The sequence below is a fragment of the Pangasianodon hypophthalmus genome, chromosome 14 (assembly GCF_027358585.1).
Source record: "Pangasianodon hypophthalmus isolate fPanHyp1 chromosome 14, fPanHyp1.pri, whole genome shotgun sequence".
Lineage (NCBI taxonomy): Eukaryota > Metazoa > Chordata > Actinopteri > Siluriformes > Pangasiidae > Pangasianodon > Pangasianodon hypophthalmus.
In genome coordinates, this window is record NC_069723.1 from 19,864,765 (window position 1) to 19,887,327 (window position 22,563).

Genomic DNA, 22,563 nt, shown 5'->3' on the forward strand with positions numbered 1-22,563 from the left:
CTCAATGTGGACAAACCTAAAGAGATGGTTGTTGACTTCAGGAGAACACAGAGCGACCACTCTCCACTGAACATCGATGGCTCCTCTGTGGAGATCGTCAAGGGCACCAAATTCCTTGGTGTTCACCTGGTGGAGAACCTCACTTAGTCCCTCAACACCAGCACCATAACCAAGAATGCCCAGTAGCATCTCTACCTTGCGCAAAGGCTGAGGAAATCCCATCTCCCACCCTCCTTCCTCACCATGTTCTACAGAGGGACTATCAAGAGGAAGATTAGATTTTTGACTGTATAATTATACAAATTCTTGCATATTTAATTAGACAAAGTTTCATTTACATAAATGTCATTAATTTCCAATGCAAACAATATTTTAAGAATATCAGCATTCGACTGGCAGCAATCTAATGTTGATATCTATTGTTTTTTTTAACCCTATTCATCTATAGTATCTTTTCTTGCTTCAAGCATGTTTATTATAAAGAGTTACAGTATAGTCAATTACTCTTCAAACTAAAAAAATTTATTTTATTTATTTTACAAAAAATATTTATCCCAGTGTTGCATTTTTAAACAAAATAAAATACATAAATAACACCCTAAGTAGTTTGTGTCTCCCTTTTCCAAGACTATGCCTCCCAATCCATCATTATCCAGAACTGCAATTAGCATTTTGTGCATAAAGTAGAATCTAATTTGTAGCAGGCACTGATGCTTAAACAGAAGAGAAAAGGCAACTAGAAATTGCATATTTGAGAGCAGTTGTGTGGGGTGTTTATGTTTAAAAACAAATAAATGCTTCATCTTCACTACTACTTCTGTGGGTGGAGTAAGAAACATATGTGTGACGACTGGAACTGTTTCTAAGAAAGATATACATATAAATTAAAATAGTTATGGTTTGCACATCTCTCAAACCACACTCTGTCTAAAATCAGCTCACAAGAGGTCACGCGTTAAACATGTACAAACAGCACCACAGTAAACAAAATAAGACAGGAGTGAAACATTTTTCTAAAAAAAGAAAATGTTTATTTTGGACACATTCTTGAATGTCAAACAAAGTTGCATTCTTGTAATTAGAGTGGTATTCAAAGTACAGTTAAAGGACCTTGACAGCAAATACAAAAAGAAAAAATAGTTTAAAAACTAATATGATAATGCACTACATATCTACGGAAATTGTATAATTGTGCTATGCACCTTCAGAGAAACAGTTCTCCTCCACCTTAAACTGCTTCAGGCAAGAGCTACCACTAACCAAAACTGAAACAAAAAACCAGACTGAAGATACATAGTGTTAACTTTACAAAAGGAGAATAACACTGTACATCTTAAAAACATCCCATATACACGCCTAACAACTGGTTCTGTTGTATTACGTTTGAAGATGTGAATCGTGTACAATTGGGTTTATGGCATGAACGAAAATCCAGGCTCCATCAGTATCTACTCATCGTCCTCCTCGTCGTCCTCTTCCTCATCCTCGTCTTCCTCATCCTCGTCCTCATCCTCGTCCTCACCAGGATCCGATTTGGACAGGCCTGCAATACCCTTTGTGCGGTATGCCGCAATATCCTAGAAAAATATTATAACATGTTTATTCATATTCTTAGTTAAGGGAAAATAGTTGCGCATGTTGTCTCAGAGAGGAAGCCTCACCTTGTCATACTTTTCCTTCAACTTGGCTGCTTTCTTCTCATATGGCTGCTTCACCTCTGCTGATGAGCTGTTCCACATCTCTCCAAGCTTCTTGGCTATATCTCCAATAGACAGGCCCGGATTCTCACCCTTGATCTTGGGGCGATAGTCGCCACAGAAAATGAAGAATGCTGACCTGGACAGTAAGAAAACAGGCACATTTCTAAAACAACTCTTAAATAATTAATTAATAAGTAAATAATAAAGTACAAAAGCAGTGTGTTAGGTGAACTGCACATACGGAGGTCTCTTGGGGGCATTAGGGTCCTTAAAGCGCTTCTTCTTCTCCCCCTTGGGAGGAACGTAGTTCTTCATTTCTCTCTCATAACGGACCTTATCCTGCTTTGCCATATCCTCAAACTTGCTCTTCTCCTTAGGTGACATTGTCTGTGAAGGAAAGTACTCATTTATAATAAAAAGGCATCTCAGCTTATCAAAACTGTAAGAATTTGTTTAAATTTTCAATTAATGTTCAAATTAAAAGGTTTCTGGCATCTATCATATACCTTCCATCTCTCTGAGCACTTCTTGGAGAATTCAGAGAAATTGACAGAGGCATCCGGGTGCTTTTTCTTGTGCTCCTCACGACAGGTTTGCACAAAATATGCATAAGAGGACATTTTTCCTCTAGGCTTCCTTGGATCCTTCACCATCTTGACTAATCTTCAAAGGAATATTTGTATGGACATTATTATGGCAGAAAGTGAAATGTTTAAATACACTCAGCTGTAATGTTGAAATCATTAATCTTAAAGAAAATTCAATAAATTCTGACCATTGAGATCATTAATTGATATTAGCTGGCCATTTTTACAGGATAAAAAGATCATGATTGAGGTATCAGTCATCAGTCAATAGTCATAAAATCGTTGTCCCCTTTTTAATTTTACCAGACATTACACATAAAACAAAAGGAACATAATTCAAGCATGCAGGACTGAGTCGTGAGTAACTCTTTATTTAAATATCACCTCTGTCACAATCAAGGTTGCTTTTCAATTCCAGTCATGCACAAGGCATAAAGGCAGTCTTGAGCTTGGGGTGACAGATAAGAACGACCTCTAATTCATGTACACTTAAATTTCAGCTGAATATTAAATGTCTTTTTATTCCAGCCATTTAGCTATGCATAATATTCAGGGTAATCCATTAAATTTAAGCATGCAAAGATGGGCCAGACTAGGTGGTATGATTAAACAATAATATTTCTTCCTATTTATGGAAAATGCAGTGTTCATGAAAGAAAGTCCCCCTTAGTTGTCTAATCTTGTGTACTAGGATCATTCTGGTGCCTTCGATGGTTTTGTTGATCAGGTTCACTTGTGAAGACAGATGACAAGGAAGACAGACAAGGAACGTGTGTAATAGAGGCAGGCAGAAATCGAGCAGCCTGCATCATGGTGTACTATAAGCATCTTGTTGTCTCAGTAGTGTAATAAGCGCAGTTTTCAATGGGAAATGTTTAGCCGTCTGCAGTCTCTAGATGGCTGCCTGCCATACACTGGCTCCATTGGGGGAAGGGGGTGGTGTGTGTGTGTGTGTGTGTGTGTGAAAGTGTGTGAGAGAGAGACAGAGAGAGAGAGAGAGAAAGAGAGGGGGGGGGGACGTTTCAGCATCCTAGCTAGGATCAATATTATCCAGCTAGAAGTGAGAAGACAAAGCTGGTGGACTTCAGATGTGGTGCTGCTGGATCATTTCAATGAGAGGAACACATCACACTTCACAGACACATCACACACATCATACTAGGACTAATATGGCTTCTTGCCTTTATGTCTGCAAAGCAAATAAATCCACACATCTGGTTGCTCTCAAGACTTGATCTCATTATATTTTTCCTTCGGAAAAAAATATAACTCTGCGTAAAATATTTTTAGTGTTAAAAAATGCGAACAAGCCTTAATTTAGGGTTAAAGAAATTCCGAGATAAACAATTTTTGGGGGTATTGGGCGCTCCCATCCCCCGCCACTCTCATTAAAACGCAATGACGCGCTGAATAATATCAGCCATATTACGTTATTGACTTACAACACACACACACACACACACATCTCCATTTGGTCATGGTGGGAAAATATATTTTTGCATTTTTTAATTAACTATGTAATTCTACATATCTCCCTTTTTATATAATTTTATATATATACCGCCCTTGCAGGACTGTGATATTAAAAGCAGTAATTCCCCGTCTCACTCAATCTCAAATGGCTCCCCACTAAACACGCTTTGTACTATCTAGGGTGCATAAGCCATTATTTCACAGTGTACGTAGTGCGGTTATAGAGGGAGCACGAAGCCATTTGGGATGCAGCCAGTAGCTTCTTAGCAGCTAACTGAAATGGCCGGCGGTGAGCAGCGTTCAGGCTAGCAGGCTATGCTAATGCGCTGTTGGAAAAAAACGCAGAAAACTTACTCTGAACTAGATACGCTGGGGAAAATTATATATATAGCCACGACGTCAGACGGTGCAGCAAATTCTTGGGCGTTTAACAAATCAAGAGTAACGTTACAGCTATAAACGGACTGACAGACTGGATGGCTGGCTAACGGCAAATTGAATCTGACAAAAGATGGGCCGGCTATTTGAATACCAAACATCCTCCTAACAAAGGAAATCTTCGGAAAACGCCATAATAATTAGAGAATATACAAAAGAATCCGTGTCAAATACATGTGTATTTTTTTAACAAACTCACCAAGGGCAAAACTGGCTCCTCTATCCGTAGATATTCTGTGTGTATTAGTAGATTGAAGTACAATACAACAGCGTCGCACGCTCTTCTCAAGTGCGCGTGTCTGTGTCCTTCTGCCCAAGTGAATACGGAATACAGTGAAGAGTTTCTATTGGCTACCGCCAAGTCCGAGCACCTTCCGATTGGCTGCGAGCGGCCTATAGGCCATAGCAGGGGCAAGCGCTGATTGGTTGGTTCTTCGAAGAAACGTCATAATTTTTTGAATGGCGGGCTAACTTGAAAAAGTCTTCAGTCCAGTGCTAGGCTACACACAGATTTGCAGTAGCGGTAGCCTACTACACACATACACACACACAGCCACAAGAAGTAAGTTATATAAATAACCATTGATATGAAGGGATATGTGAAGATATGTGACATTATTCGTTTTGAAAAATAAAGAGCTCACGGTAGAGTCCTTTGTTATGGAGTGTGGTGGATTTAAGGACAAAATGGATTACCAGGTCTCTCAGTACCAGACAGCAAAACCGCTTATTGTTTACTCACAGCCTAAAAATGGTAAACATGAAACATTTAATATTCATATACTTTGATACACATATATATTCTAGTGACATTCTTTATGAAATTCACAAAACAATACCCAATAATGAATGCATGTTTATGGCAAATATTTATTAATAAATAAGTAATGAAATGCCCCTGCCCACAGCCTTAACGTTGTTGTCAAGGGGCGTGGCTTGTGGTGACCATAGCAACAGACCTTAGTGTGTCTGGTCACACAGAGCAGCAAGCTGACGATGTGATTTTCTTCAGTTAAAGGTGCATTAGGTAAGATTAGACTTTTTTCCCCACAGGATTCGGTCTCAAATGGTTAGGTGGGTTTGACATTTGAATGATTCCCCCCCAGGATCTACTGTGACCCATAAAGTGTGTAAAATGACTGACAGGAGGCGCATCCAAACACAAACAAGCATCCAGACCACAAGTCAGTTTTCCAAACGGGTCACTTAATACACTTTGGCTAAGGCCACAGCTTAATCTTTTTTTTTTTTTAAATCATTTTCTACATATCTTCGAGGTACAAGTAAGAAATAATAACAACAACAACAAAAAAAAATACAATATTGCACCTTTAATATCATAGCTGTTGGTTAGATTTTAACTATAAACATACAGTTATAGTTATATTTACAGTTATAATAAATATAAAAGCTACAGGCCTGCAGAGGTTTGACCTCAAGACTAGCATAACATTACAGGGTTGTGGCTACATGTGTGCCACTGGGGGCTGTCGCCATCCTTGAAATAAGCCTGGCCAGCCCGACTTCCAATTACACATGACTTACTGTGTTCCTGAAAACATAATGAATCATAACTAGATTGTTGATTTAAATAATCGTTGTAGATATTTTGACCAAATCTCTTGAGTATTATATAGAGCAGTCGTATCATATATATCATTATTATATATTATAAAGAGCAGTGGCTCCCTGAAGCATAGCAAGTGAGTCAGTGATTTGTTTGTTTGTTTGTTATAGTGGTGGAAATCACAACCCAGGAATATTAGCAATACTATAGTTCTTATTTGACTATTTGAATGGGTCATTTGAATGGGTTCAATCCAAACCTCAATAACTCAGAAACATGTGACCTGTAAATAATGTTACCTGTAAATAAACCTATTGTGTTTTCTCAGTGGAAAGTTCAGGAATAAGAAAACAACTTTATGCCTCCAAATATAGGCAAAATATTGCTGTAGACATTTAAATAAGGAGCTTAATATTTGCACAGCTGTATTCACAACAAAAAGCTGTTGTGGCAGTCTGTGTAATTCATTTTAAAGTTAAAAGTTTGGGAACCTCTACTATCGAGAATGTAGCCAATGCCTATCATTATGTTCGTGGTCATTTTGCATTAAGCAACAAATCAGATATGCACATCCAATCTTGTTCCATACATATGACACACACCCCTTTGCTACGCAATATCTAAAATCCTGGACACACCAATGACAAGCCAGCACCACTTTACTTTTCTGTTTCTAATGCACTATATGGCCAAAAGTATGTGGACACCAGACCAATCACACCCATATGTGCTTGTTGAACATCTCGTTCCAGCTTTTTCCCACTTTACTGTTATAATAACCTCCATTCTTCTGGGAAGGCTTTCCACTAGATTTTCTAGCGTGGATGTGAGGATTTGCTCATTCAGCTACAAGAGCATTAGTGAGGTCAGCTGCTGTCGTTGGGCGAAGCGTCCTGGCACGTAATCGGCATTCCAGTTTATCCCAAAGGTGTTAAGTAGGGTTGAGGTCTCTGCACAGGCCACTCGAGTTCTTCCACACCAACCTTGGGAAAGCATTGTCATGCTGGAACAGGTTTGGGCCTCTTAGTTCCAGTGAAGGGAAATCTTAATTGTACAGCATACAAAGAAATCTTATATAATTGTGTGCTTCCAACTTTGTGGCAACAGTTTGGGGAAGACCTACATATGGGTGTGGTGGTCAGGTGTCCACATAGTTTTGGCTATATAGTGTATTTAGTTCTATGTCAGAATGTGTATAATTATAGCTAGCTAGCATTTAATTGATCAGGTTCAGAAAAAACCCAGTCTATAGGTCTGTTTTTTAAATATAAATTTTTACATGGTAAATACTGATGTGAAGAAACACGCTGTTTTCCATTTCAGTCCTCACAGTTAGTAGAGCAATGCATAGTAATACTCAGTGCTGACCACCCGGTGGCGCCACGCTCAAACAATTGAATGCAGAAAACTGGATTCTAGTTAGTGAATTTTAGCATGGTTATAGCACATTTTCATCTTGTAGGCCAGTCACTCATTTCTGATAGACGTTTATAGTAGACACATTTTGCAGTAGAAAGACTACTTCTGAATGTCAAGTACTATTAAATAAGAGAGGCTATTCTTGAGGGAGGAAAAGTTTATTACGCAGGAATTCTTAGTAATTAGATTGTAATGGGATTAAAAATTCCTGTTGAATTGGACTTGTATATCTCAGGATGAATTGTGCCTTTTAATAAATATAAAAGAAAATATTTTCGTAATGCTGATTTAGATATAATTTTGTACTTTACAGGGTGTATCTGATATTTTAAAATACAATATTAAAAGAGAATCAAACTCATGGCTATGAATGTCTAGCAAAGCAATATCCAGGGAGATACAAATCAAAAAAATCCAAAGTAAACACTGTGTGTTTTTGTTTGTTTGTTCTGGGACACGCTTTAGTTGACTCTAAATGAACTAAATATTTAATTATAAATAATTTTTTATAACATTGTACTGTTGAGCTTGTTGAATGATTAAACGTCCTAACTCAGCGTTGCCAGATTGGGAGAGTGTTCAGTACATTTTTTAACCACATAGCAATGGAAATGGGATTGAACTGGTAGATATGTTCAAATTGCTGTGTTGAAATAGATCTTTAATTAAATTACATCTAGGGGAGATTTATAGTGAATTTGTGAGTGTTTTGAAACATGGAAATCCGGCAATACAATCTGGCAACCCTGCAGTCCACCAATCTCTCAGCACCCTCTCTGTTGTTGTTGCTAGTCTCCTATAACAACCGCACTTTCTCTCCACTGCACCAGTGCACATATTGTTTGAGTTCATTAAGAATCCCTGGAGAAAAAAAAACACAAACATCTGTGATAATTAAGAAATCTTTTGTTACATTGACTTTTTTTTTCTTTTTTCACTTTGACCATGCATGCACCAGAAACTGGATGCTATCAACTGACCAGAATTCTTTAAGTCATCTGTTACAGAAGAGGATCCAGAGGTGACCAGACAACTCAATCCAGGACAAAAGACATGGCCAGCTGTGGTTAGTTTTTTAAAAGCTCTTTTTATTTATTCTTTTTATGCACTTTTAAAATTTAGTCAAGTTGATTCTCAGAAATAAAGGTTTCAAACTGTATTTTCCTTGTTGCTGAGGTGGTACCATTAAGGGACACTCTTTTGTAGCTTTAGTATGTATCTTTCACCCGGGAAGCTGCATGTAGTGTAATTAGAGGACTTATTATGTACCCTAATTTTTACAGGCATAAAGATACATGCTAAAGGTACAAAGGATGCAAAAGATGTACCTTTTGCAAAATTTTGATACCTTTATTTCAGAGAGTATTGCTGGGTTAATTAAGGTTACATTTAGAAATGCTAGACCTCTGACATTGGATATCTGGTGGCCTCAGTTAACAGCATTGTACTGATTATCATTTTTAAGATGACAGAAAATGGGACCCGTATGAGACCTCGCAGAAAAGGGATTTTGTCAGCAGACCAAGTTCACCGAGTCCAGTTTTACGGTAGGCCTACCATTTGGAAATAGGAAGTACACAAGCGTAAATATTATCATTGTGGATGTTGCAAAAACGAAAATTTCAGACAAGTCTCAGACATGAAACAGCCAAAATGGAGAGTGACTGTTTTGTTGCTATTATAAATATTGCATAGGATTCAACTAGTGTTTCTGTTATCTCATTATTTAAGACCACCTACATCCAGGACCTACAGAAATCCATCCATGGCTGATCCCATTGGTGTAACTGCATATAGTGAAGACTTTTGCTGGAAACCTTCATCTAAGCCTGAGTGTATCCGGACCGGCACAGCCTCTGGCAACAGGAGAAACAACCCACACCCAAGCCAGGTGAAGAGAATGCATTTACCTGTTTGCAGTCATTGCATGTGTACTCTTGCATGTATAGTACAGCTCCAGGGGGGAAACCACAGCGTACTTCAGTAATAAATGTAGGAATTTCTGAAAATCTGGCAGCCTATAGCACAGCAAATTTCTTGAGAAACAGAATACACTGAAGTCCTCCATTAGCTGTACAAACAAGTCTTTCTATGTTTGCTTATAATAATATTTATCAATATGTATGTGTAAAAACATGTATGACTTGCCAGTTACCTACACCCAATGTATATACACTCAGCAGTTATTTTATCATTATAGGTTCACATTGTGCCCATTGTACATATGAACTGTTTGCTATGCACAATGTGTTAGCCCCCCACTCTCTCTTTTTTATTTATGAGACTTGTTTTGCTGCCAATATTGCTCCTAGATTTATTGCACTACACTACACAATAGTTTACAGTACATTGTTGCAATAGCTTTCCCGCACAACACTCTTCTGTTGTCCTTGTCTATCTGTCTCTATCTATTGTCCTGTGTGTTTACTGTTCTGTGAATTTGTTGTTCTGTATATTTATTGTTTTGAGTATATCGTTCTGTGTATTAATTGTCCTGCACTCGTCTCACACTGTTGTGTATTTGCACTTTATGTAATCTTGTGTACTGTACTACTATATTGTTAAATGTTGCACTATGGTCCTGGAGAAATGACATTTCATTCCAATGTGTACAAGTTATATAGAGGGATGACAATAAAAACCAACTGGACTTGATTTTTTTTGCAGGATTTCTGATTTGAGAGGGCATTTTCTTTGTTTTTTTCTTAGTGTGAGGTGAAAAATTTAAATTACATATTTTAGTCGAACATTAGTACAGAGTTTATAGTTCCATCAAAAATGTTATCATCTTCAGGGTTTTATGGTATGGAGGGTTCCCCCTGGACTGAAACTTTGTGAAAACCCCCCACCTGAGGATGAAGTCAAAAATGCTCTGTCTGCTCAGTACACATCAACATACAGAACTGACTTTTTGGGCATCCCTCAAGGTAGGAATACTAACTATACTCAAAGAGACATGCTGAAATGTCATCTTTGTTCAAAACCGGCAAATTGGCCTGTAGTTTGACAAAACATCTGTGTACTATACAGTATTATATTTATTAGATCTGTCATTAGTTCATCATATCATCTTGTCTATCACCCAGCATCTGTGCTGTCTTAGGTGCCATATTTTCTCTCATCTTCAGGGATCATGATGAACCGTAGAGTCCTAGATCCTGTTCAGTCAATTCCTAAGGTCCCTCAGTGCATCCAGACTGAGATGAGATACAACTATCGTAAGCCTGTTCAGAGACCTGAATTTCAGGGAAATATATCCCGCCATGAGGCACCAAAGGGGATAGGTAAGCTTTAGCAACTAATGTCATGTAAAATACATTCTGGAATAGTGTTCCCAAAAACATTACTGTCTTTTTTCAAAATTAAAAACAAACTATTAATAATTAAGGAATAAAACATATGGGGGTGTGTTGTTATAAGAAAATAATCAACAACAAGGCGATGTGATGTAACCTGACATCCTGATACCATCCCGAAGTTGATTATTTTCCTATAACAGCATGTCCTTAAGTGTTTTCTTCCTCTGAAACCACATCAATTTAAAGTTGTTTTTTTTTTAAATTAATTAAAGAATGACACATTTTATCCATTTATAGTTATGGTTAATGTTGTGGAACCTCTAAACAAGTTAGTTCCTGTTATAGCAGCTATAAACAGTCATTCCCTCACCAGCATCATTTTTTTTCTCTCTGTTGAAGTTAATAAGACAAAAAAAAAAAAAACCAGCTTGTCTTGTTACCGAGAAACTAGAAAGCACAAACTCCTCTATGCTGAAGCCTTTCCCATGGTGGGAAATGTACTGACCATTACGAAGCATAGAGACTCCTTCCATAAATGCTACATAAGTGTCACCATATGAACAATTACACATTTTTCTTTGTTACTGTAAATAACAACACATTTTTAATCCATAATAAAGTTGTTACTATTAAAATGATAACATATTAGAATAAGCATTAATGTAAACTGTCAGAGCTGATGTTATAGGAAATTTTTCACCTTTTGACCAATCAGAATCAAGAACTCAACAGCATTGTGGTATAAATACATACATAAAATAAAGATGTGGTAAGCATGTGTATTATTTTAACATGTAATTATTATTTTGATTTATTGTACTTTTCACAATTTGTAGTAATCTTCTTAGACGTGTTGTTATCCCTTTTATGATCGTGCATTTCATTAAAGAGCTTTATCATAAATACTTTGTTTAAGCTTTTCTTTCTTCTATGCAAAGCACTCTGGGATAAACATATATAAAAAGTGTTATATAAATATAGATTATTAATATTGTTTTACATTCAATAGCTATATTTGTTTTATTTACTCATCAATAGGTCTTTATTTTAAAGTTATATACTTAGTATAGAACTCAACTTTCTCTCCTTTTTTATGTTTTAGTCCCTACAGTAGTTGCGAAGCATATCACTAACCAGGAAAGCACGAAGCCCTTGACCACCTACGACAGGCATTTTGGTGGTAAATCCACAGACTTTGCTTCAGTGCTCAGTTCTCTCCAGCCTGAGGAACTCCAGAACTTCTACAAGCATTTACCTGAAAAGAGTAAGCAATATATATTGAATAATGAGTACATCACACTGTCCTTACATAGTCTGCATAGTCATAGACTCTGCATGATTATTTCAGTGGTTTCTCTTTTCACATTCATGTTATTCATGTTGAAATGTTATGTGAAAAAATTCTAAATGTAATCTATAATGAGCAAAAAGGCTATAATTGAAAACCAGGCTTGATTTCTTTAATTTTCCTTCCAACAGAAAAAATGGTGGTGCAAAGCTTTTTGCAAAAAAACCCAAGTCCCCCTGGTCAAGGAAAGAAAATAATGGAGCCAGTGGCATTCACGCAACCTCCTGCAGTGCTAGACAGGGTATCCGTCTGGCCTGGGCCTCTGTGACCAATTCCCAGGATGTGCATGTGTGTGCAAGAAAAATAATAAATTGCTTCTATTGCAATGGATCGTGCTGTTCAGATAGGTGTTAAGGATTAAGTTTTTGCCTGCACTTTACATCACATATTAACATACACCAGAAATACATACTAGTCAGTTCCTTGCCAGGTAGTAACTAACAAAACAACTGAGTCAACCAGTTCACTGTATCTTAATTGTTCAGAAGGTGTTGTTTAATTTTTCTGGCAGTAATTCCAGGTTTAATGCATAACATTTCACACAAACAAAATGTGTGCAATCATTGATATTGTGAAGCTTCTGTGAGGGGACACTTATTTAACATTTATGGAAGGAGGCTCCAATGTCATCGCTTTGTAACAGTCAGAGGTAAAGCTGTAAATTTAGGTTTTCCTACATGGGAAAGTCTTCAGGAATAGACATCAGAATTTTCAATTTCTTATTATCATTAGAAGCTGCATTTTATTTATTTTTTCTTATTAACTTCAAAAGAAAGGAAAAAGAGGCTGATGAGGGAACAACTGTTTATATCTGTTCCACAACATTAATATAACTATAAATGGATAAACTGTAGAATGTGTTGTTCATTCATCAATAAAAAATTTTAATCCTTAGCAAATTCCTGTGGTATAAGAGAAATCAAACAATTCAGGATGTATTGTTATTGGAAAATAATGAATTTCAGGTTGGTTTTATATATATATATATATATATATTTGATGACCAGCCATATTTTATTCCTTTTATAATACATATGGAATATATTTTTTCCCCCAATGATATATACAATGTTGTTAGCAATTATGAGCAGCTCTTTCATCAAGCCGACCTTAAATCCTCACAAAATGGAAGATATTTAAAATATATTTACTCTGGTACACAAATTTTGTATATGTAATCTTAGGTTATGAAAGATGCCTCTAAAATACATTCTGGTTTTAAACTGGACACATTTGGCTGCATTTTGATGACTTTGAACACCTGTGCAACACTGAGGTCATGCACTTGGATTTAATATTGACTCAGTGATAGAAATTGTTGGAAATGAACAAGGGCATTCCACTAATGAAAATAATATAGTCAAAATTACTGAACCTACCCTTGAAAATACAGTGTATGTAAAATAGAGTTTTTTGGTTTTTTATTTCTTTTTCTAAAGTTTTAACCTAGTATTTTTGTAGTAAGACAAGCACCTGCTAAAAGGTTTTGAATACACAAAGGAGCACGCAGGGGACCACCATGCTGTTTCAGAAGGGAGGCTCGAATATCAGGTAACACGAGACTCAGGTGAGATGTGGGTTGGACTGTGTGCAACCATAGCTCCTGCTCAGCTCTTAGCAAACAACACAAGCGAAGCAGCAGCGCAGACCGAAAAAAAACATTTGAGCAAGTCATTCAAAACTCTTCTAGAGATGCTGCTGGGAAATAAAACTCGTCCCTCCTCTGCTGCGGGCAAAATCGAGACCCATAATGTACCCAGGTACTCTGATTTGCTATACTTGCCTTTGTAGTACAAGGATCCTCATTCCCATCTTCAGGCAGATCAGGCTCTTAGTGGCGTTTCCCAACAGCCCTTGCTGCCATTTGTTCTGCTGTGTTGCTCCTTTGCTTTTACCTCAGTGTAAGGACCAGAATTTTTTTTTTGTATTCAGGTATTACTAACCATGTCTTCTTGTGCTTTCCCTCGTCTGGTGTTTAGTGATTGTTTGCTGTTGCCAGGAGAGCGAAGCAGTAGCTCAGGGTGGCATCAAGCATGAAGATGCTTATAAAATAAGCACTAACCACATCAGTGTGTGTCCTTGAGGACTAATTATTTTGCATTTTGATGAATGAGTTTGAAGGGTTTGGCTGACTTTTATTTGATTAGCCTTGGCCCCCTGATGTCATTGGGTGAGCAAATCTAATCTGGGAGGTTTCAAATTTTCTCTGTCAGTCTGGCACACTAAAATGAAGACACTCAAATGTAAAAGCAAGAGTTAAAAATATCATCAGGATGTAAGATCTCCTAATATTAATCTGCTTGGACTCTTCTTAAATGAATAACAGAGTATTTAACCCTAGCACTTGAATTTAATCTATGATTCAGTGTACATAGTATGTAAAGCAGGACACTTCTTTTTTGTTCATTTTTTTTTCTTTCATCAATGATACATCCAGAGACTCTGGAGAGAGAATTGCTCTCTATTTGGCTCCATCCATCTTGTTCCCAGTCCTTGTTGATGAAAAGCATCCCCACAACATGATGCTACCACCACCATGTTTCATTGTGGGGATAGTGTTCTCAGGGTGATGAGATGTGATTCCACCAACTTAGTGCTTTGTACCAAGGCCAAAAATTTTTTGGTCTCATCAAACAAGAGAGCCTTTTTCTGCCTGTTTGCTGAGTCAAATAAAAGCTTTCTTCTCACCATTCTTCCATTAAAAAAACTTATTTGCGCTATGGTTGTCCTTTGAACAGCTTCCCTTGTCTGTGAAGATTCATGACATATATTCCCAATTAAGTCAATTTTAATTCCACTTCTTTACAGGTCTTTATTTTTTATTATCACATTGCCTCAAGACTAATATGTTAGTACATGGTTGATGCACTGTCTCTTCCTCTGCAGTCTTCTGACTGAGCTCAGACCTATGCGGGGAGCCACAGCCTACAGCTTGTCAAGGCAATCCCGATGTAAGGGTGGAAGTGTTGCGGTCCAGAGTGGAACAAATGACCTGAGTGAGACACGTTCTGAGAAGAGCCGGAAGCCAGAGTGGCTGGAAAGGGAACTTCTAAGGCAAAAACACAGACGACATTCAATCACTTTTGGAGACAATGAGAAATTCACCCAGCACTGTGTCCATAGTCCTTGCATCTCTAAATTCAAGGTAAAGTTGTTTACATTGTTTTCTATAGCCATTCTCCTTATGCTTGCTTGTGTTTTTCAACCAGTGAGCATTGTAATGTAGGTTGTCTGTTACATATCTTTGAGATGTCTTGCCTTTTATTATTACAGTATTATACAGTATATAGGCACTCCACCCAGATAGAACCTTATAATACAAAGGTCACGATTTGCTTTCTGGTGAAGCAGACCTTGTACGTATGTGATCACATGTTAGGCATTAAAACAAATAAGATGATTTTTTTTTTAAAAAAAAGGGAGCAACATGAAGCCTTCCAGAACAAGAATTGGACAATGTTATTTATTTATACAAGAGTTTTTCTGAAGATCTATGCCACTGAGTACATTTTGAATTAATGCCAAACAGAACAGATGGGATTTTGCATATAAAGTACATTTTCAACTCCAGCAGCTTCATAGCTGCTATTTTTGTTTCTTAGAGCAGGGTTTATTCCAGTTTTCTATCTGGCTGCAGACCAGGTTGAAAAAAAAATGAAAAGGAAAAAAAGAGCCTGCAACAGCTTTCTTAATAGCTTGTATCTTAATAGCTTGTAATGTATAACCAAGATTTAACACCTCAAACTTTATTTCGTAGACCAAATCCGCTTGAAGTTTAAAATGTCAGGGGGAGAATTAAATCAGAAATTAATAAAGGAAAATAGTAAATAGTAAATACATTGTTGCCAAAAAAGTCAGTTTATTAATTGGAACAATTACCAATTCCTGCTTATTATTATATCAACACAAATATTTTATGCATTAATAATATTCATTTTATTTAAATTCATCATACTGGTTAAATTTATTTAAATAACTCATAGTATGTCAAGGTATCACTAGATATGCTAGATATAATCTGCATGAGTTAAAAGACAATCCATTCAGTCATCCTCAAATGCGATGGCCAGAAATACCAGTTGAATCCAGTTAGAAATCCATTAATTTATCAGCTGACAGGTCAGAAAGCCAATGGGATGAATCCATCATGACCACTGACTGAAATGGTGGACATAATATATGTAATTTATTTTACAGAGTGCTTCTGCTTGTAACGTGCCAAATTGTTTAAGTCAATTCTGTTTATTTTAGAGGCAATTTCTCACCTAACTCCACTCTGAAATGGGTTTTAAAGTAAACTCAGTATCATAAGCATGTAATCAATGTGCCAGAATGTTGTTGTTGTTCTTTTGGCTGCTCCCATTAGGGGTCGCCACAGCAGGTCAGTGGTCCGCATATTTGATTTGGCACAGCTTTTATGCTGGATACCCTTCTTGATGCAACCCTCCCCAACTTTATCCGGGCTTGGGACCACTGTTTTGTGCAACCCTAGTGGCTGGGGTTGGTTCCCTGGCCGGGAATCGAACCTGAGCCGTGGCAGTGAGAGTGCCGGAGCCTAAACACTAGTCCTCCAGGGACCCAATCAATGTGCCAGAATAATCCCAGAATATGATCTCAGTAATATGTTGACATATATGTTAATTTGTCTCATGTAAGACAATTAACTTGTGCAGTTATACTTCTGATTTGCACAGAGGTGACATGGACTGTATTTCATTAGCTAGCTGAAGACCTTGGGAAACGGAGTTCATGTTTTTGAGAGAGGCTGTCTGTGATGTGACAATATTTGTATCACATTGTTGCCAAAGCATCCCTGTTAGATTGATTGTATAAACAATTAATAGCTTTGAATGTCTATTCTATTCTATTCTAATGTCTATTGGTTTGAGCCCTGGGTTTTCTATGTGAAGACTGCATTGGTTGTTAAAAAGGATAAACCAACATGACCAGAGGGAAAATCAATCAAAGCCATTGCACAAGCAATGGGCATAGCCAGTGCAACAATTTGGAATGTTCTGAAAAGAAAGAAACCACTGGTGTACTAACAACCAGACATCAAACAGTTTGGCCAAGGAAGACAACAGCAGTTGATGACAAATATATTGTGATAGCTATGAAGAAATCCCCAAAAACAACAGTCAGTGACATCACCAACAACCTCCACAGGGCAGGGGTGAAGATGTCACAATCTACCAGTCGAAGAAGACTACCATTTGAAGAGAACAGAAATATAGAGACCATAACACAAGATGCAAACCACTGATCAGCAGTAAGAATCAGAAGACCTGATTGGAATTTGCAAAGAAATACAGAGATGAGCCACAAAAGTTCTGGAACCAAGATTAACCTCTACCAAAGTGATAGAAAAGCTGAAGTGTGGAGAAAGAAAGAAATGATCTGTTCATGATCCAAAACATGCATGGCTGCTTCTAGAACGGGCTCACTAATATTTATTGATAATGTAACTCATGATGGTAGCAGCAGAATAAATTCAGAAGTCTACAGAAACATCCTGTCCGCTAATTTGCAGAGAAATGCATCCAATCTAATCATAAGGCACTTCATCATGCAGCAAGACAGTGACCCACAACACACTGCCAACATAAGAAATGACTTCATCAGGGGAAAAAGTGGAAGATTTTAGACTAGCCAAATCAATCACCAGACCTTAACCCAATTAAGCATTCATTTCACCTTCTGAAGAGGAGACTGAAGACACCCCAAACCCCCCAAAGCAAACTTGTACTGAAAGAAGCTGTAGTACAAGCCTGGAAAAGCATCACAAAAGAAGAATGCAACAGTTTTGTGATGTCAGTGGGTCGCCGTCTTGATGCAGTTATTGCAAGCAAGGGATATGCAGCCAAATATTAAGTGTTACTTTAAGACGATCTGTTCCAATACTTTTGCTCACCTAAAAATTGGGTAGTCTACTGCCAAATGTGCCATGTTCTAAGTTGTTTAACACAGCTAGATGTAAATATCACAAAATGAATGTGGAAATTCTGAATCTGTTGATTCATATTCATATTTCGATCTCAAACTCATTAGTCTTCAGTGTATCGCAAAAACAAATGAATTGGCCTTGCCGTTCCAATACTTTTGGAGGGGACTGTATGCCTGTAAGACTAATTAGTAAATTAACATAAGTTTATGAACTATGAACTACACATAACTGTGGTTGGGTCAATGAGGCGATGGTCTGTGCAATGGTTTATATATATATATATATATATATATATATATATATATATATACTAATTGGTTTCCAATATATATATAGTCAGAAATAATCAGGAAATAATTTTTTTTTTCCTCAGAATATTGAAATATTTTAGCCACTTACTGAGGCCTCTTCTTTTTAATATTATTTTTTCCATCATTTAAGATGTCAGTTTGACTCTGTAATAATGACTGTCCATGAACCATGTCCATGAGTTCAAAGGAAAGGAAAGGATCAAGGAAAAAATGTCAGGCAGAGTCACTAGACATGTGACTGCATGTCACTTATGCTGTTACACTATCTCTTAATAATTAATACCATGAACCTGTCTGACTAATCTGTGCTTTTCTTCCATTTCTTTCTTAGATTCTCGCTAATAGACAGATTGATGTAGAAAGGCACAACTGATTATGGCAGGCCACTCCTTGCTTTTATCAAACGAGTTTCACTGTTGATGTATTGTTAGACAGATACACGTACTGTATGCTACAGTCCATTCTTTGCTGTCTAAAGGTTTCTTACAGGTAAATTGAAATGCCATGTTGCTAGGAAACTATGTCAAATTAACAGAGATCTTGTCTTTTTTTGTTTGTGGTGGCTACTTCCATAACTACAAACATCCTTGAGCCTCTGCCTTCACATTATTCCTAATGTATCCACCCAGTGGTCCTCTTGAAGTGCTCGAATTTGAATGCATCTCTCATGCTGGTTCTTTCTTCATCTCTTGTTCTGTCTTCTTAAATAGTGCTCAGAATTCATTAATTGGCTGGTAAGCGCAGATTTTTGGTCGCTGTGCCAAGTTGAAGTGTGTATTTTATTTCTCTGCAGTGTTCTGATCCCACTCACCTTTTGCTTAAAATAACTTGAAATAAAATACAGCTTGTTAAGGCAGAGAAAAAAATAATTGGCTGAAATCACAGACATGAATGCATGCATGCTGAGTGAGCTTCTGCACAAACCTTTTTTTTTTAAAGGTTACTCTGGAAAATCTTCAGTGATGAAGGGACATTTAAGGTTCTGGTTTTGAATTCAGATGAAGTCTTGTGTCACAGTTAGTGCTGTATATTGATCATCAATGAGAAAATATAAGATTTATTTATTCACTGCAGATCGAGCAGAAGGTGTCCCTTGAAAGTCTCACAAAGCTGAAATTAGCATTTGAGGTAAGCTGGCTGAAATATCACCATTTTGTGTGTAATATTTTAACATTACAGTAGAAGTGACTCAAGCATCTCTTTGGGCAGGAGTTTGAAAAAGCTGGCAGCAGATTTCTGGATCTCCCTCACTTTCGACTTGTCATTAAGAGGTGTTTAGGTTTGCGTGCCATTGTAAGTCACAGTACAATTACTGCTGAAAGATGATATCGTTCCCATCGAGTCATTTTTTTTCCTAAAGTGTTTTGTTAGTGTATACAGATAACTATTAAATTATTTTCCATATCACAAAACCTTTTGCATTGTATCTGCTCTCTCACTCACTGTTCCCCTCTGACCCCTTTCAAAATGCCACAGACTGATGCACAAATCCGTGAGCTCTTCATGAAGATTGATTACTCTGGACGAAGTAGCATTGGATGGGTATGAATAATACAAAGCTATTATATGCAATTCACTCCAGCTTACACAGTCAAAGAAGGGACATTTTTACCTAATGTACCATTGCATATTCTTCACACACTCTCTTAATGAAGAAGCCCCAAGGACTGAAAATTACACAAAAGAACTAATAATTTATTAAAGCAATACAAGTTAATCCGTATGAAACAATGTCTTTGTTGACAATGTCAATGTCATGAAAAGCAATAGTCATTGAATTCATTTTACTGAGTATTAAAAATGTAAAGCAATCTGCACATTAAGTCCTGAGTTCCTAAGAAGAAAAAGCATTTAATTAAAGATAAAGAAATTGTTTTTCACACTTTATGTGCGTGTAAAGCTGTTGCCCCATCTGCTCCTTCATGCTGGTCTTTTTATGCTGCATGCAGTTTTTACACACATAATTAAATTCATTTCTGAAATATTTTCAAGTAATGCTGCCATGTCTATATATTTTGTACTTCATAAAAAACAGTTTATGCTCAAGTTTCACCCTTGCTTTAGTGGAGCATCTCACCTGTAGATCTCTTCTGTAGGTTTGTAACTGCTGTAATTATTAATGTCCTGTGCTCATCCCATGTCTGTTATTCACAATCTGCTCAAATGAAGCATTCTTTCAATGCACTTAGCACTTCTACACATGTATACTGTAAAGATCAGGGGTGGGAAAAGTACAGAGAAACTGTACTTAAGTAAATTTAAGAGTATTGTGTCAAAATCTTACTCATTTAAAAGTACAGGCAAAAAAATGCCTCTTGAATGAAACTTAAAAAGTATCTACACTTAAATATATACAAATATTTAAAATAGAGTAAAAATAAACATTTTTAAAGGATTAAAGGAGCTGGTTCATCAAGGGAGGGTTCATCATGCCTGACCCTACATGACTAACCATTTCGCTAACCATGTTGGCTCAGACAAACTTAAAACTTGGAATGCTGGTTAGCTAATGTTTAGTAACCCTTTGGAATGAATGCTAAGACATATTAGCAACAAAACCAAAACATAACTAGCTAGCTAATTTAACTAGCTAATTGACAAAACTTAACTAGCTAGCTAATTACAAAACATAAATATCTAGCAAATTTAACTAGATAAATTACAAAACTTTACAAGCTAATTTAACAAAGTTAATGTTAAATTATCATACATTATATTTTTATATACGAAGATTATATAAACAGCACCTTATCCTGAATGAATCGGTAACTCCAGCAAAAGACATCTTTTTTAAAAATATGGAAAAAAGAAAAATATCATGCCATTTGAAATTTGTAATAATTACTTTCAAAAGGTCAAAATGAAAATGTAAGAAGTAAAATGTATGTTTTTCTCTTGGAAATTTACTTGAGAAAGATTACAAGTATTTCAATTCAATAATACCTGAGTAAAGTACAAATTTCCTAAATAGTACTTATGAACAGTAACAAATTACTATTACAAAAGTATTTTTCATCCCGGTAATGATTTATAACCCCACTACTGCATGGCCCCCTTTTGAGTCTGGTTCCTCACAAGGTTTCTTGTCTCAGGGAGTTTCTCCTTGTCATTATGTATCTAAATCTTCATCCGGATTTATGTATAAAACATCTTTGCAATGTCTATTGTTAAAAGTGCTACACTAATAAAAAATGAATTGAACTGAATATGATTTGTATTCAAATTATAATTTGTGTTCATTTAGGATGAGTTCTGCACGTACATGCAGCTGGAGTACACAGAAAAAGAGGAGTCAGTGGTGCGAGGTAAGCAGGCGGCCTTCACGTTGCCAGCCAGCATAAAGCCCCTGACGCATGGTGAGCCCATTCTGAGGATCCATCCCACCCCTGATGGAGCCATAGTGACTGTGAGAGAAGACGGGACAGTCAACTACTGGAGCTCCAAACTTCAGCTGAGGAAGAACAAAAGTGTGTTTGTGAGTAATGCTTTTGCTGTGATTTTCTATGACCAGTAATAATCAATGTGACAGGACAGCAATCTTGAACATATCCTCACTCACTAAAGAACTTCATCAAGAATCTCCTTAGACGTTATAAAAGAAGCTCACTGCTGAATGACAAAACATGTCCAAGATTTTACGACACATCCAGATGCCTAAACTAAAAGACGCTCTCTTTGTGAGAAGTCAGGATCTCATGAATTAGAGGTTTCAACATTTCACTTTATGCTAAACATACAACGTGACCTCAGAGTTTTCAGTACAACTACAAAATATCTACAGTACAACTTTTACAAGGAAGATAATATTCAGTGGCATATTATTGCACCAGTGGAAGTATTAAAATCTATGATTTGGCAAACTGAATATCTGTTTTCATAAATGTTCCTATAAACTTTTTTTTTTTCATCAAAACAATATAAATTTTCTATTATTTTGCCTAAAATGTTCTTTATATAAAATCATATTTAACAGGACTTTTTTATTTTGGCTTACAGTGTGCATAGCATGTGTGATTATCACAGGCAAGAATTTTAACACATTTCCCTGTATTGAGAAAAGACCAGAAAATCTGTTCACTGGAAACTTGTCCAGTTGTTGATGTTGGATGAGAAGGCCTGGCTCACAATGGACATTCCAATTCATAACAAACATGTTCAGTGGGGTTGAGGTCAGGGCTCTGTGCCCTTGAGGACCACTGGAGTTGCTCCAAACCAAACACATCAAACCATGTCTTTATGTGCCTCATGTTTTTGTATGCTGTAGTATTAATGTTACCCTTCACTGAAACTTAGCGGCCTAGCCCAAACCCTGAAAAAAACAGCCCAGACCATTATTCCTCCTCTGCCAAACTTGATTCATCACTCCAGAGTCCAGTGGAGGCGTGCTTTACACCACTCCAACCAACAGCTGGCATTACAGATAGTGATCTTAGGCTAGTATGCAGCTGCTCAGCCACTGAAACCCATTTCATGAAGC

General features: G+C 36.9%; 3 protein-coding genes across 5 annotated transcripts in view; 2 read left to right on the top strand and 1 right to left on the bottom strand.

Moving 5' to 3' along the window:
• Positions 1–1,008: 1,008 nt before the first annotated feature.
• On the bottom strand, positions 1,009–4,536 carry hmgb1b (high mobility group box 1b). The gene is made up of 5 exons (XM_026935153.3): positions 4,398–4,536; positions 2,207–2,363; positions 1,942–2,087; positions 1,662–1,836; positions 1,009–1,577 (listed from the first exon to the last, which is right to left on the bottom strand). The coding sequence occupies exons 2-5, from the start codon at positions 2,351–2,353 to the stop codon at positions 1,449–1,451; spliced, it is 597 nt and encodes a 198-aa protein (XP_026790954.2). The 5' UTR covers positions 2,354–2,363; positions 4,398–4,536; the 3' UTR covers positions 1,009–1,448.
• A 114-nt stretch (positions 4,537–4,650) lies between these two features.
• On the top strand, positions 4,651–12,157 carry LOC113539401 (testis-expressed protein 26). Of its 3 annotated transcripts, none has more exons than XM_026935151.3 (8): positions 4,651–4,760; positions 8,143–8,250; positions 8,650–8,731; positions 8,916–9,075; positions 9,979–10,111; positions 10,313–10,468; positions 11,586–11,747; positions 11,963–12,157. In XM_026935151.3, exons 2-8 carry the CDS (start codon positions 8,238–8,240, stop codon positions 12,097–12,099), a joined length of 843 nt encoding a protein of 280 aa, XP_026790952.3. In that variant the 5' UTR covers positions 4,651–4,760; positions 8,143–8,237; the 3' UTR covers positions 12,100–12,157. The 3 variants fall into 3 exon arrangements, with proteins under 3 accessions (XP_026790952.3, XP_026790953.3, XP_026790951.3); XM_026935152.3 differs by lacking the exon at positions 4,651–4,760 and adding an exon at positions 4,767–4,952; XM_026935150.3 differs by lacking the exon at positions 4,651–4,760 and adding an exon at positions 4,967–5,225.
• Positions 12,158–13,416: 1,259 nt separating this feature from the next.
• The window catches only part of wdr95 (WD40 repeat domain 95), a 28,128-nt gene continuing 18,981 nt past the window's right edge, over positions 13,417–22,563 (top strand). The window contains exons 1-6 of the mRNA XM_026934670.3: positions 13,417–13,591; positions 14,718–14,976; positions 19,161–19,214; positions 19,296–19,379; positions 19,563–19,628; positions 21,331–21,561. Coding sequence (XP_026790471.3) covers positions 13,524–13,591; positions 14,718–14,976; positions 19,161–19,214; positions 19,296–19,379; positions 19,563–19,628; positions 21,331–21,561 — 762 coding nt within the window. The 5' untranslated portion in view covers positions 13,417–13,523. The remainder of the gene's footprint in view (positions 13,592–14,717; positions 14,977–19,160; positions 19,215–19,295; positions 19,380–19,562; positions 19,629–21,330; positions 21,562–22,563) is intronic.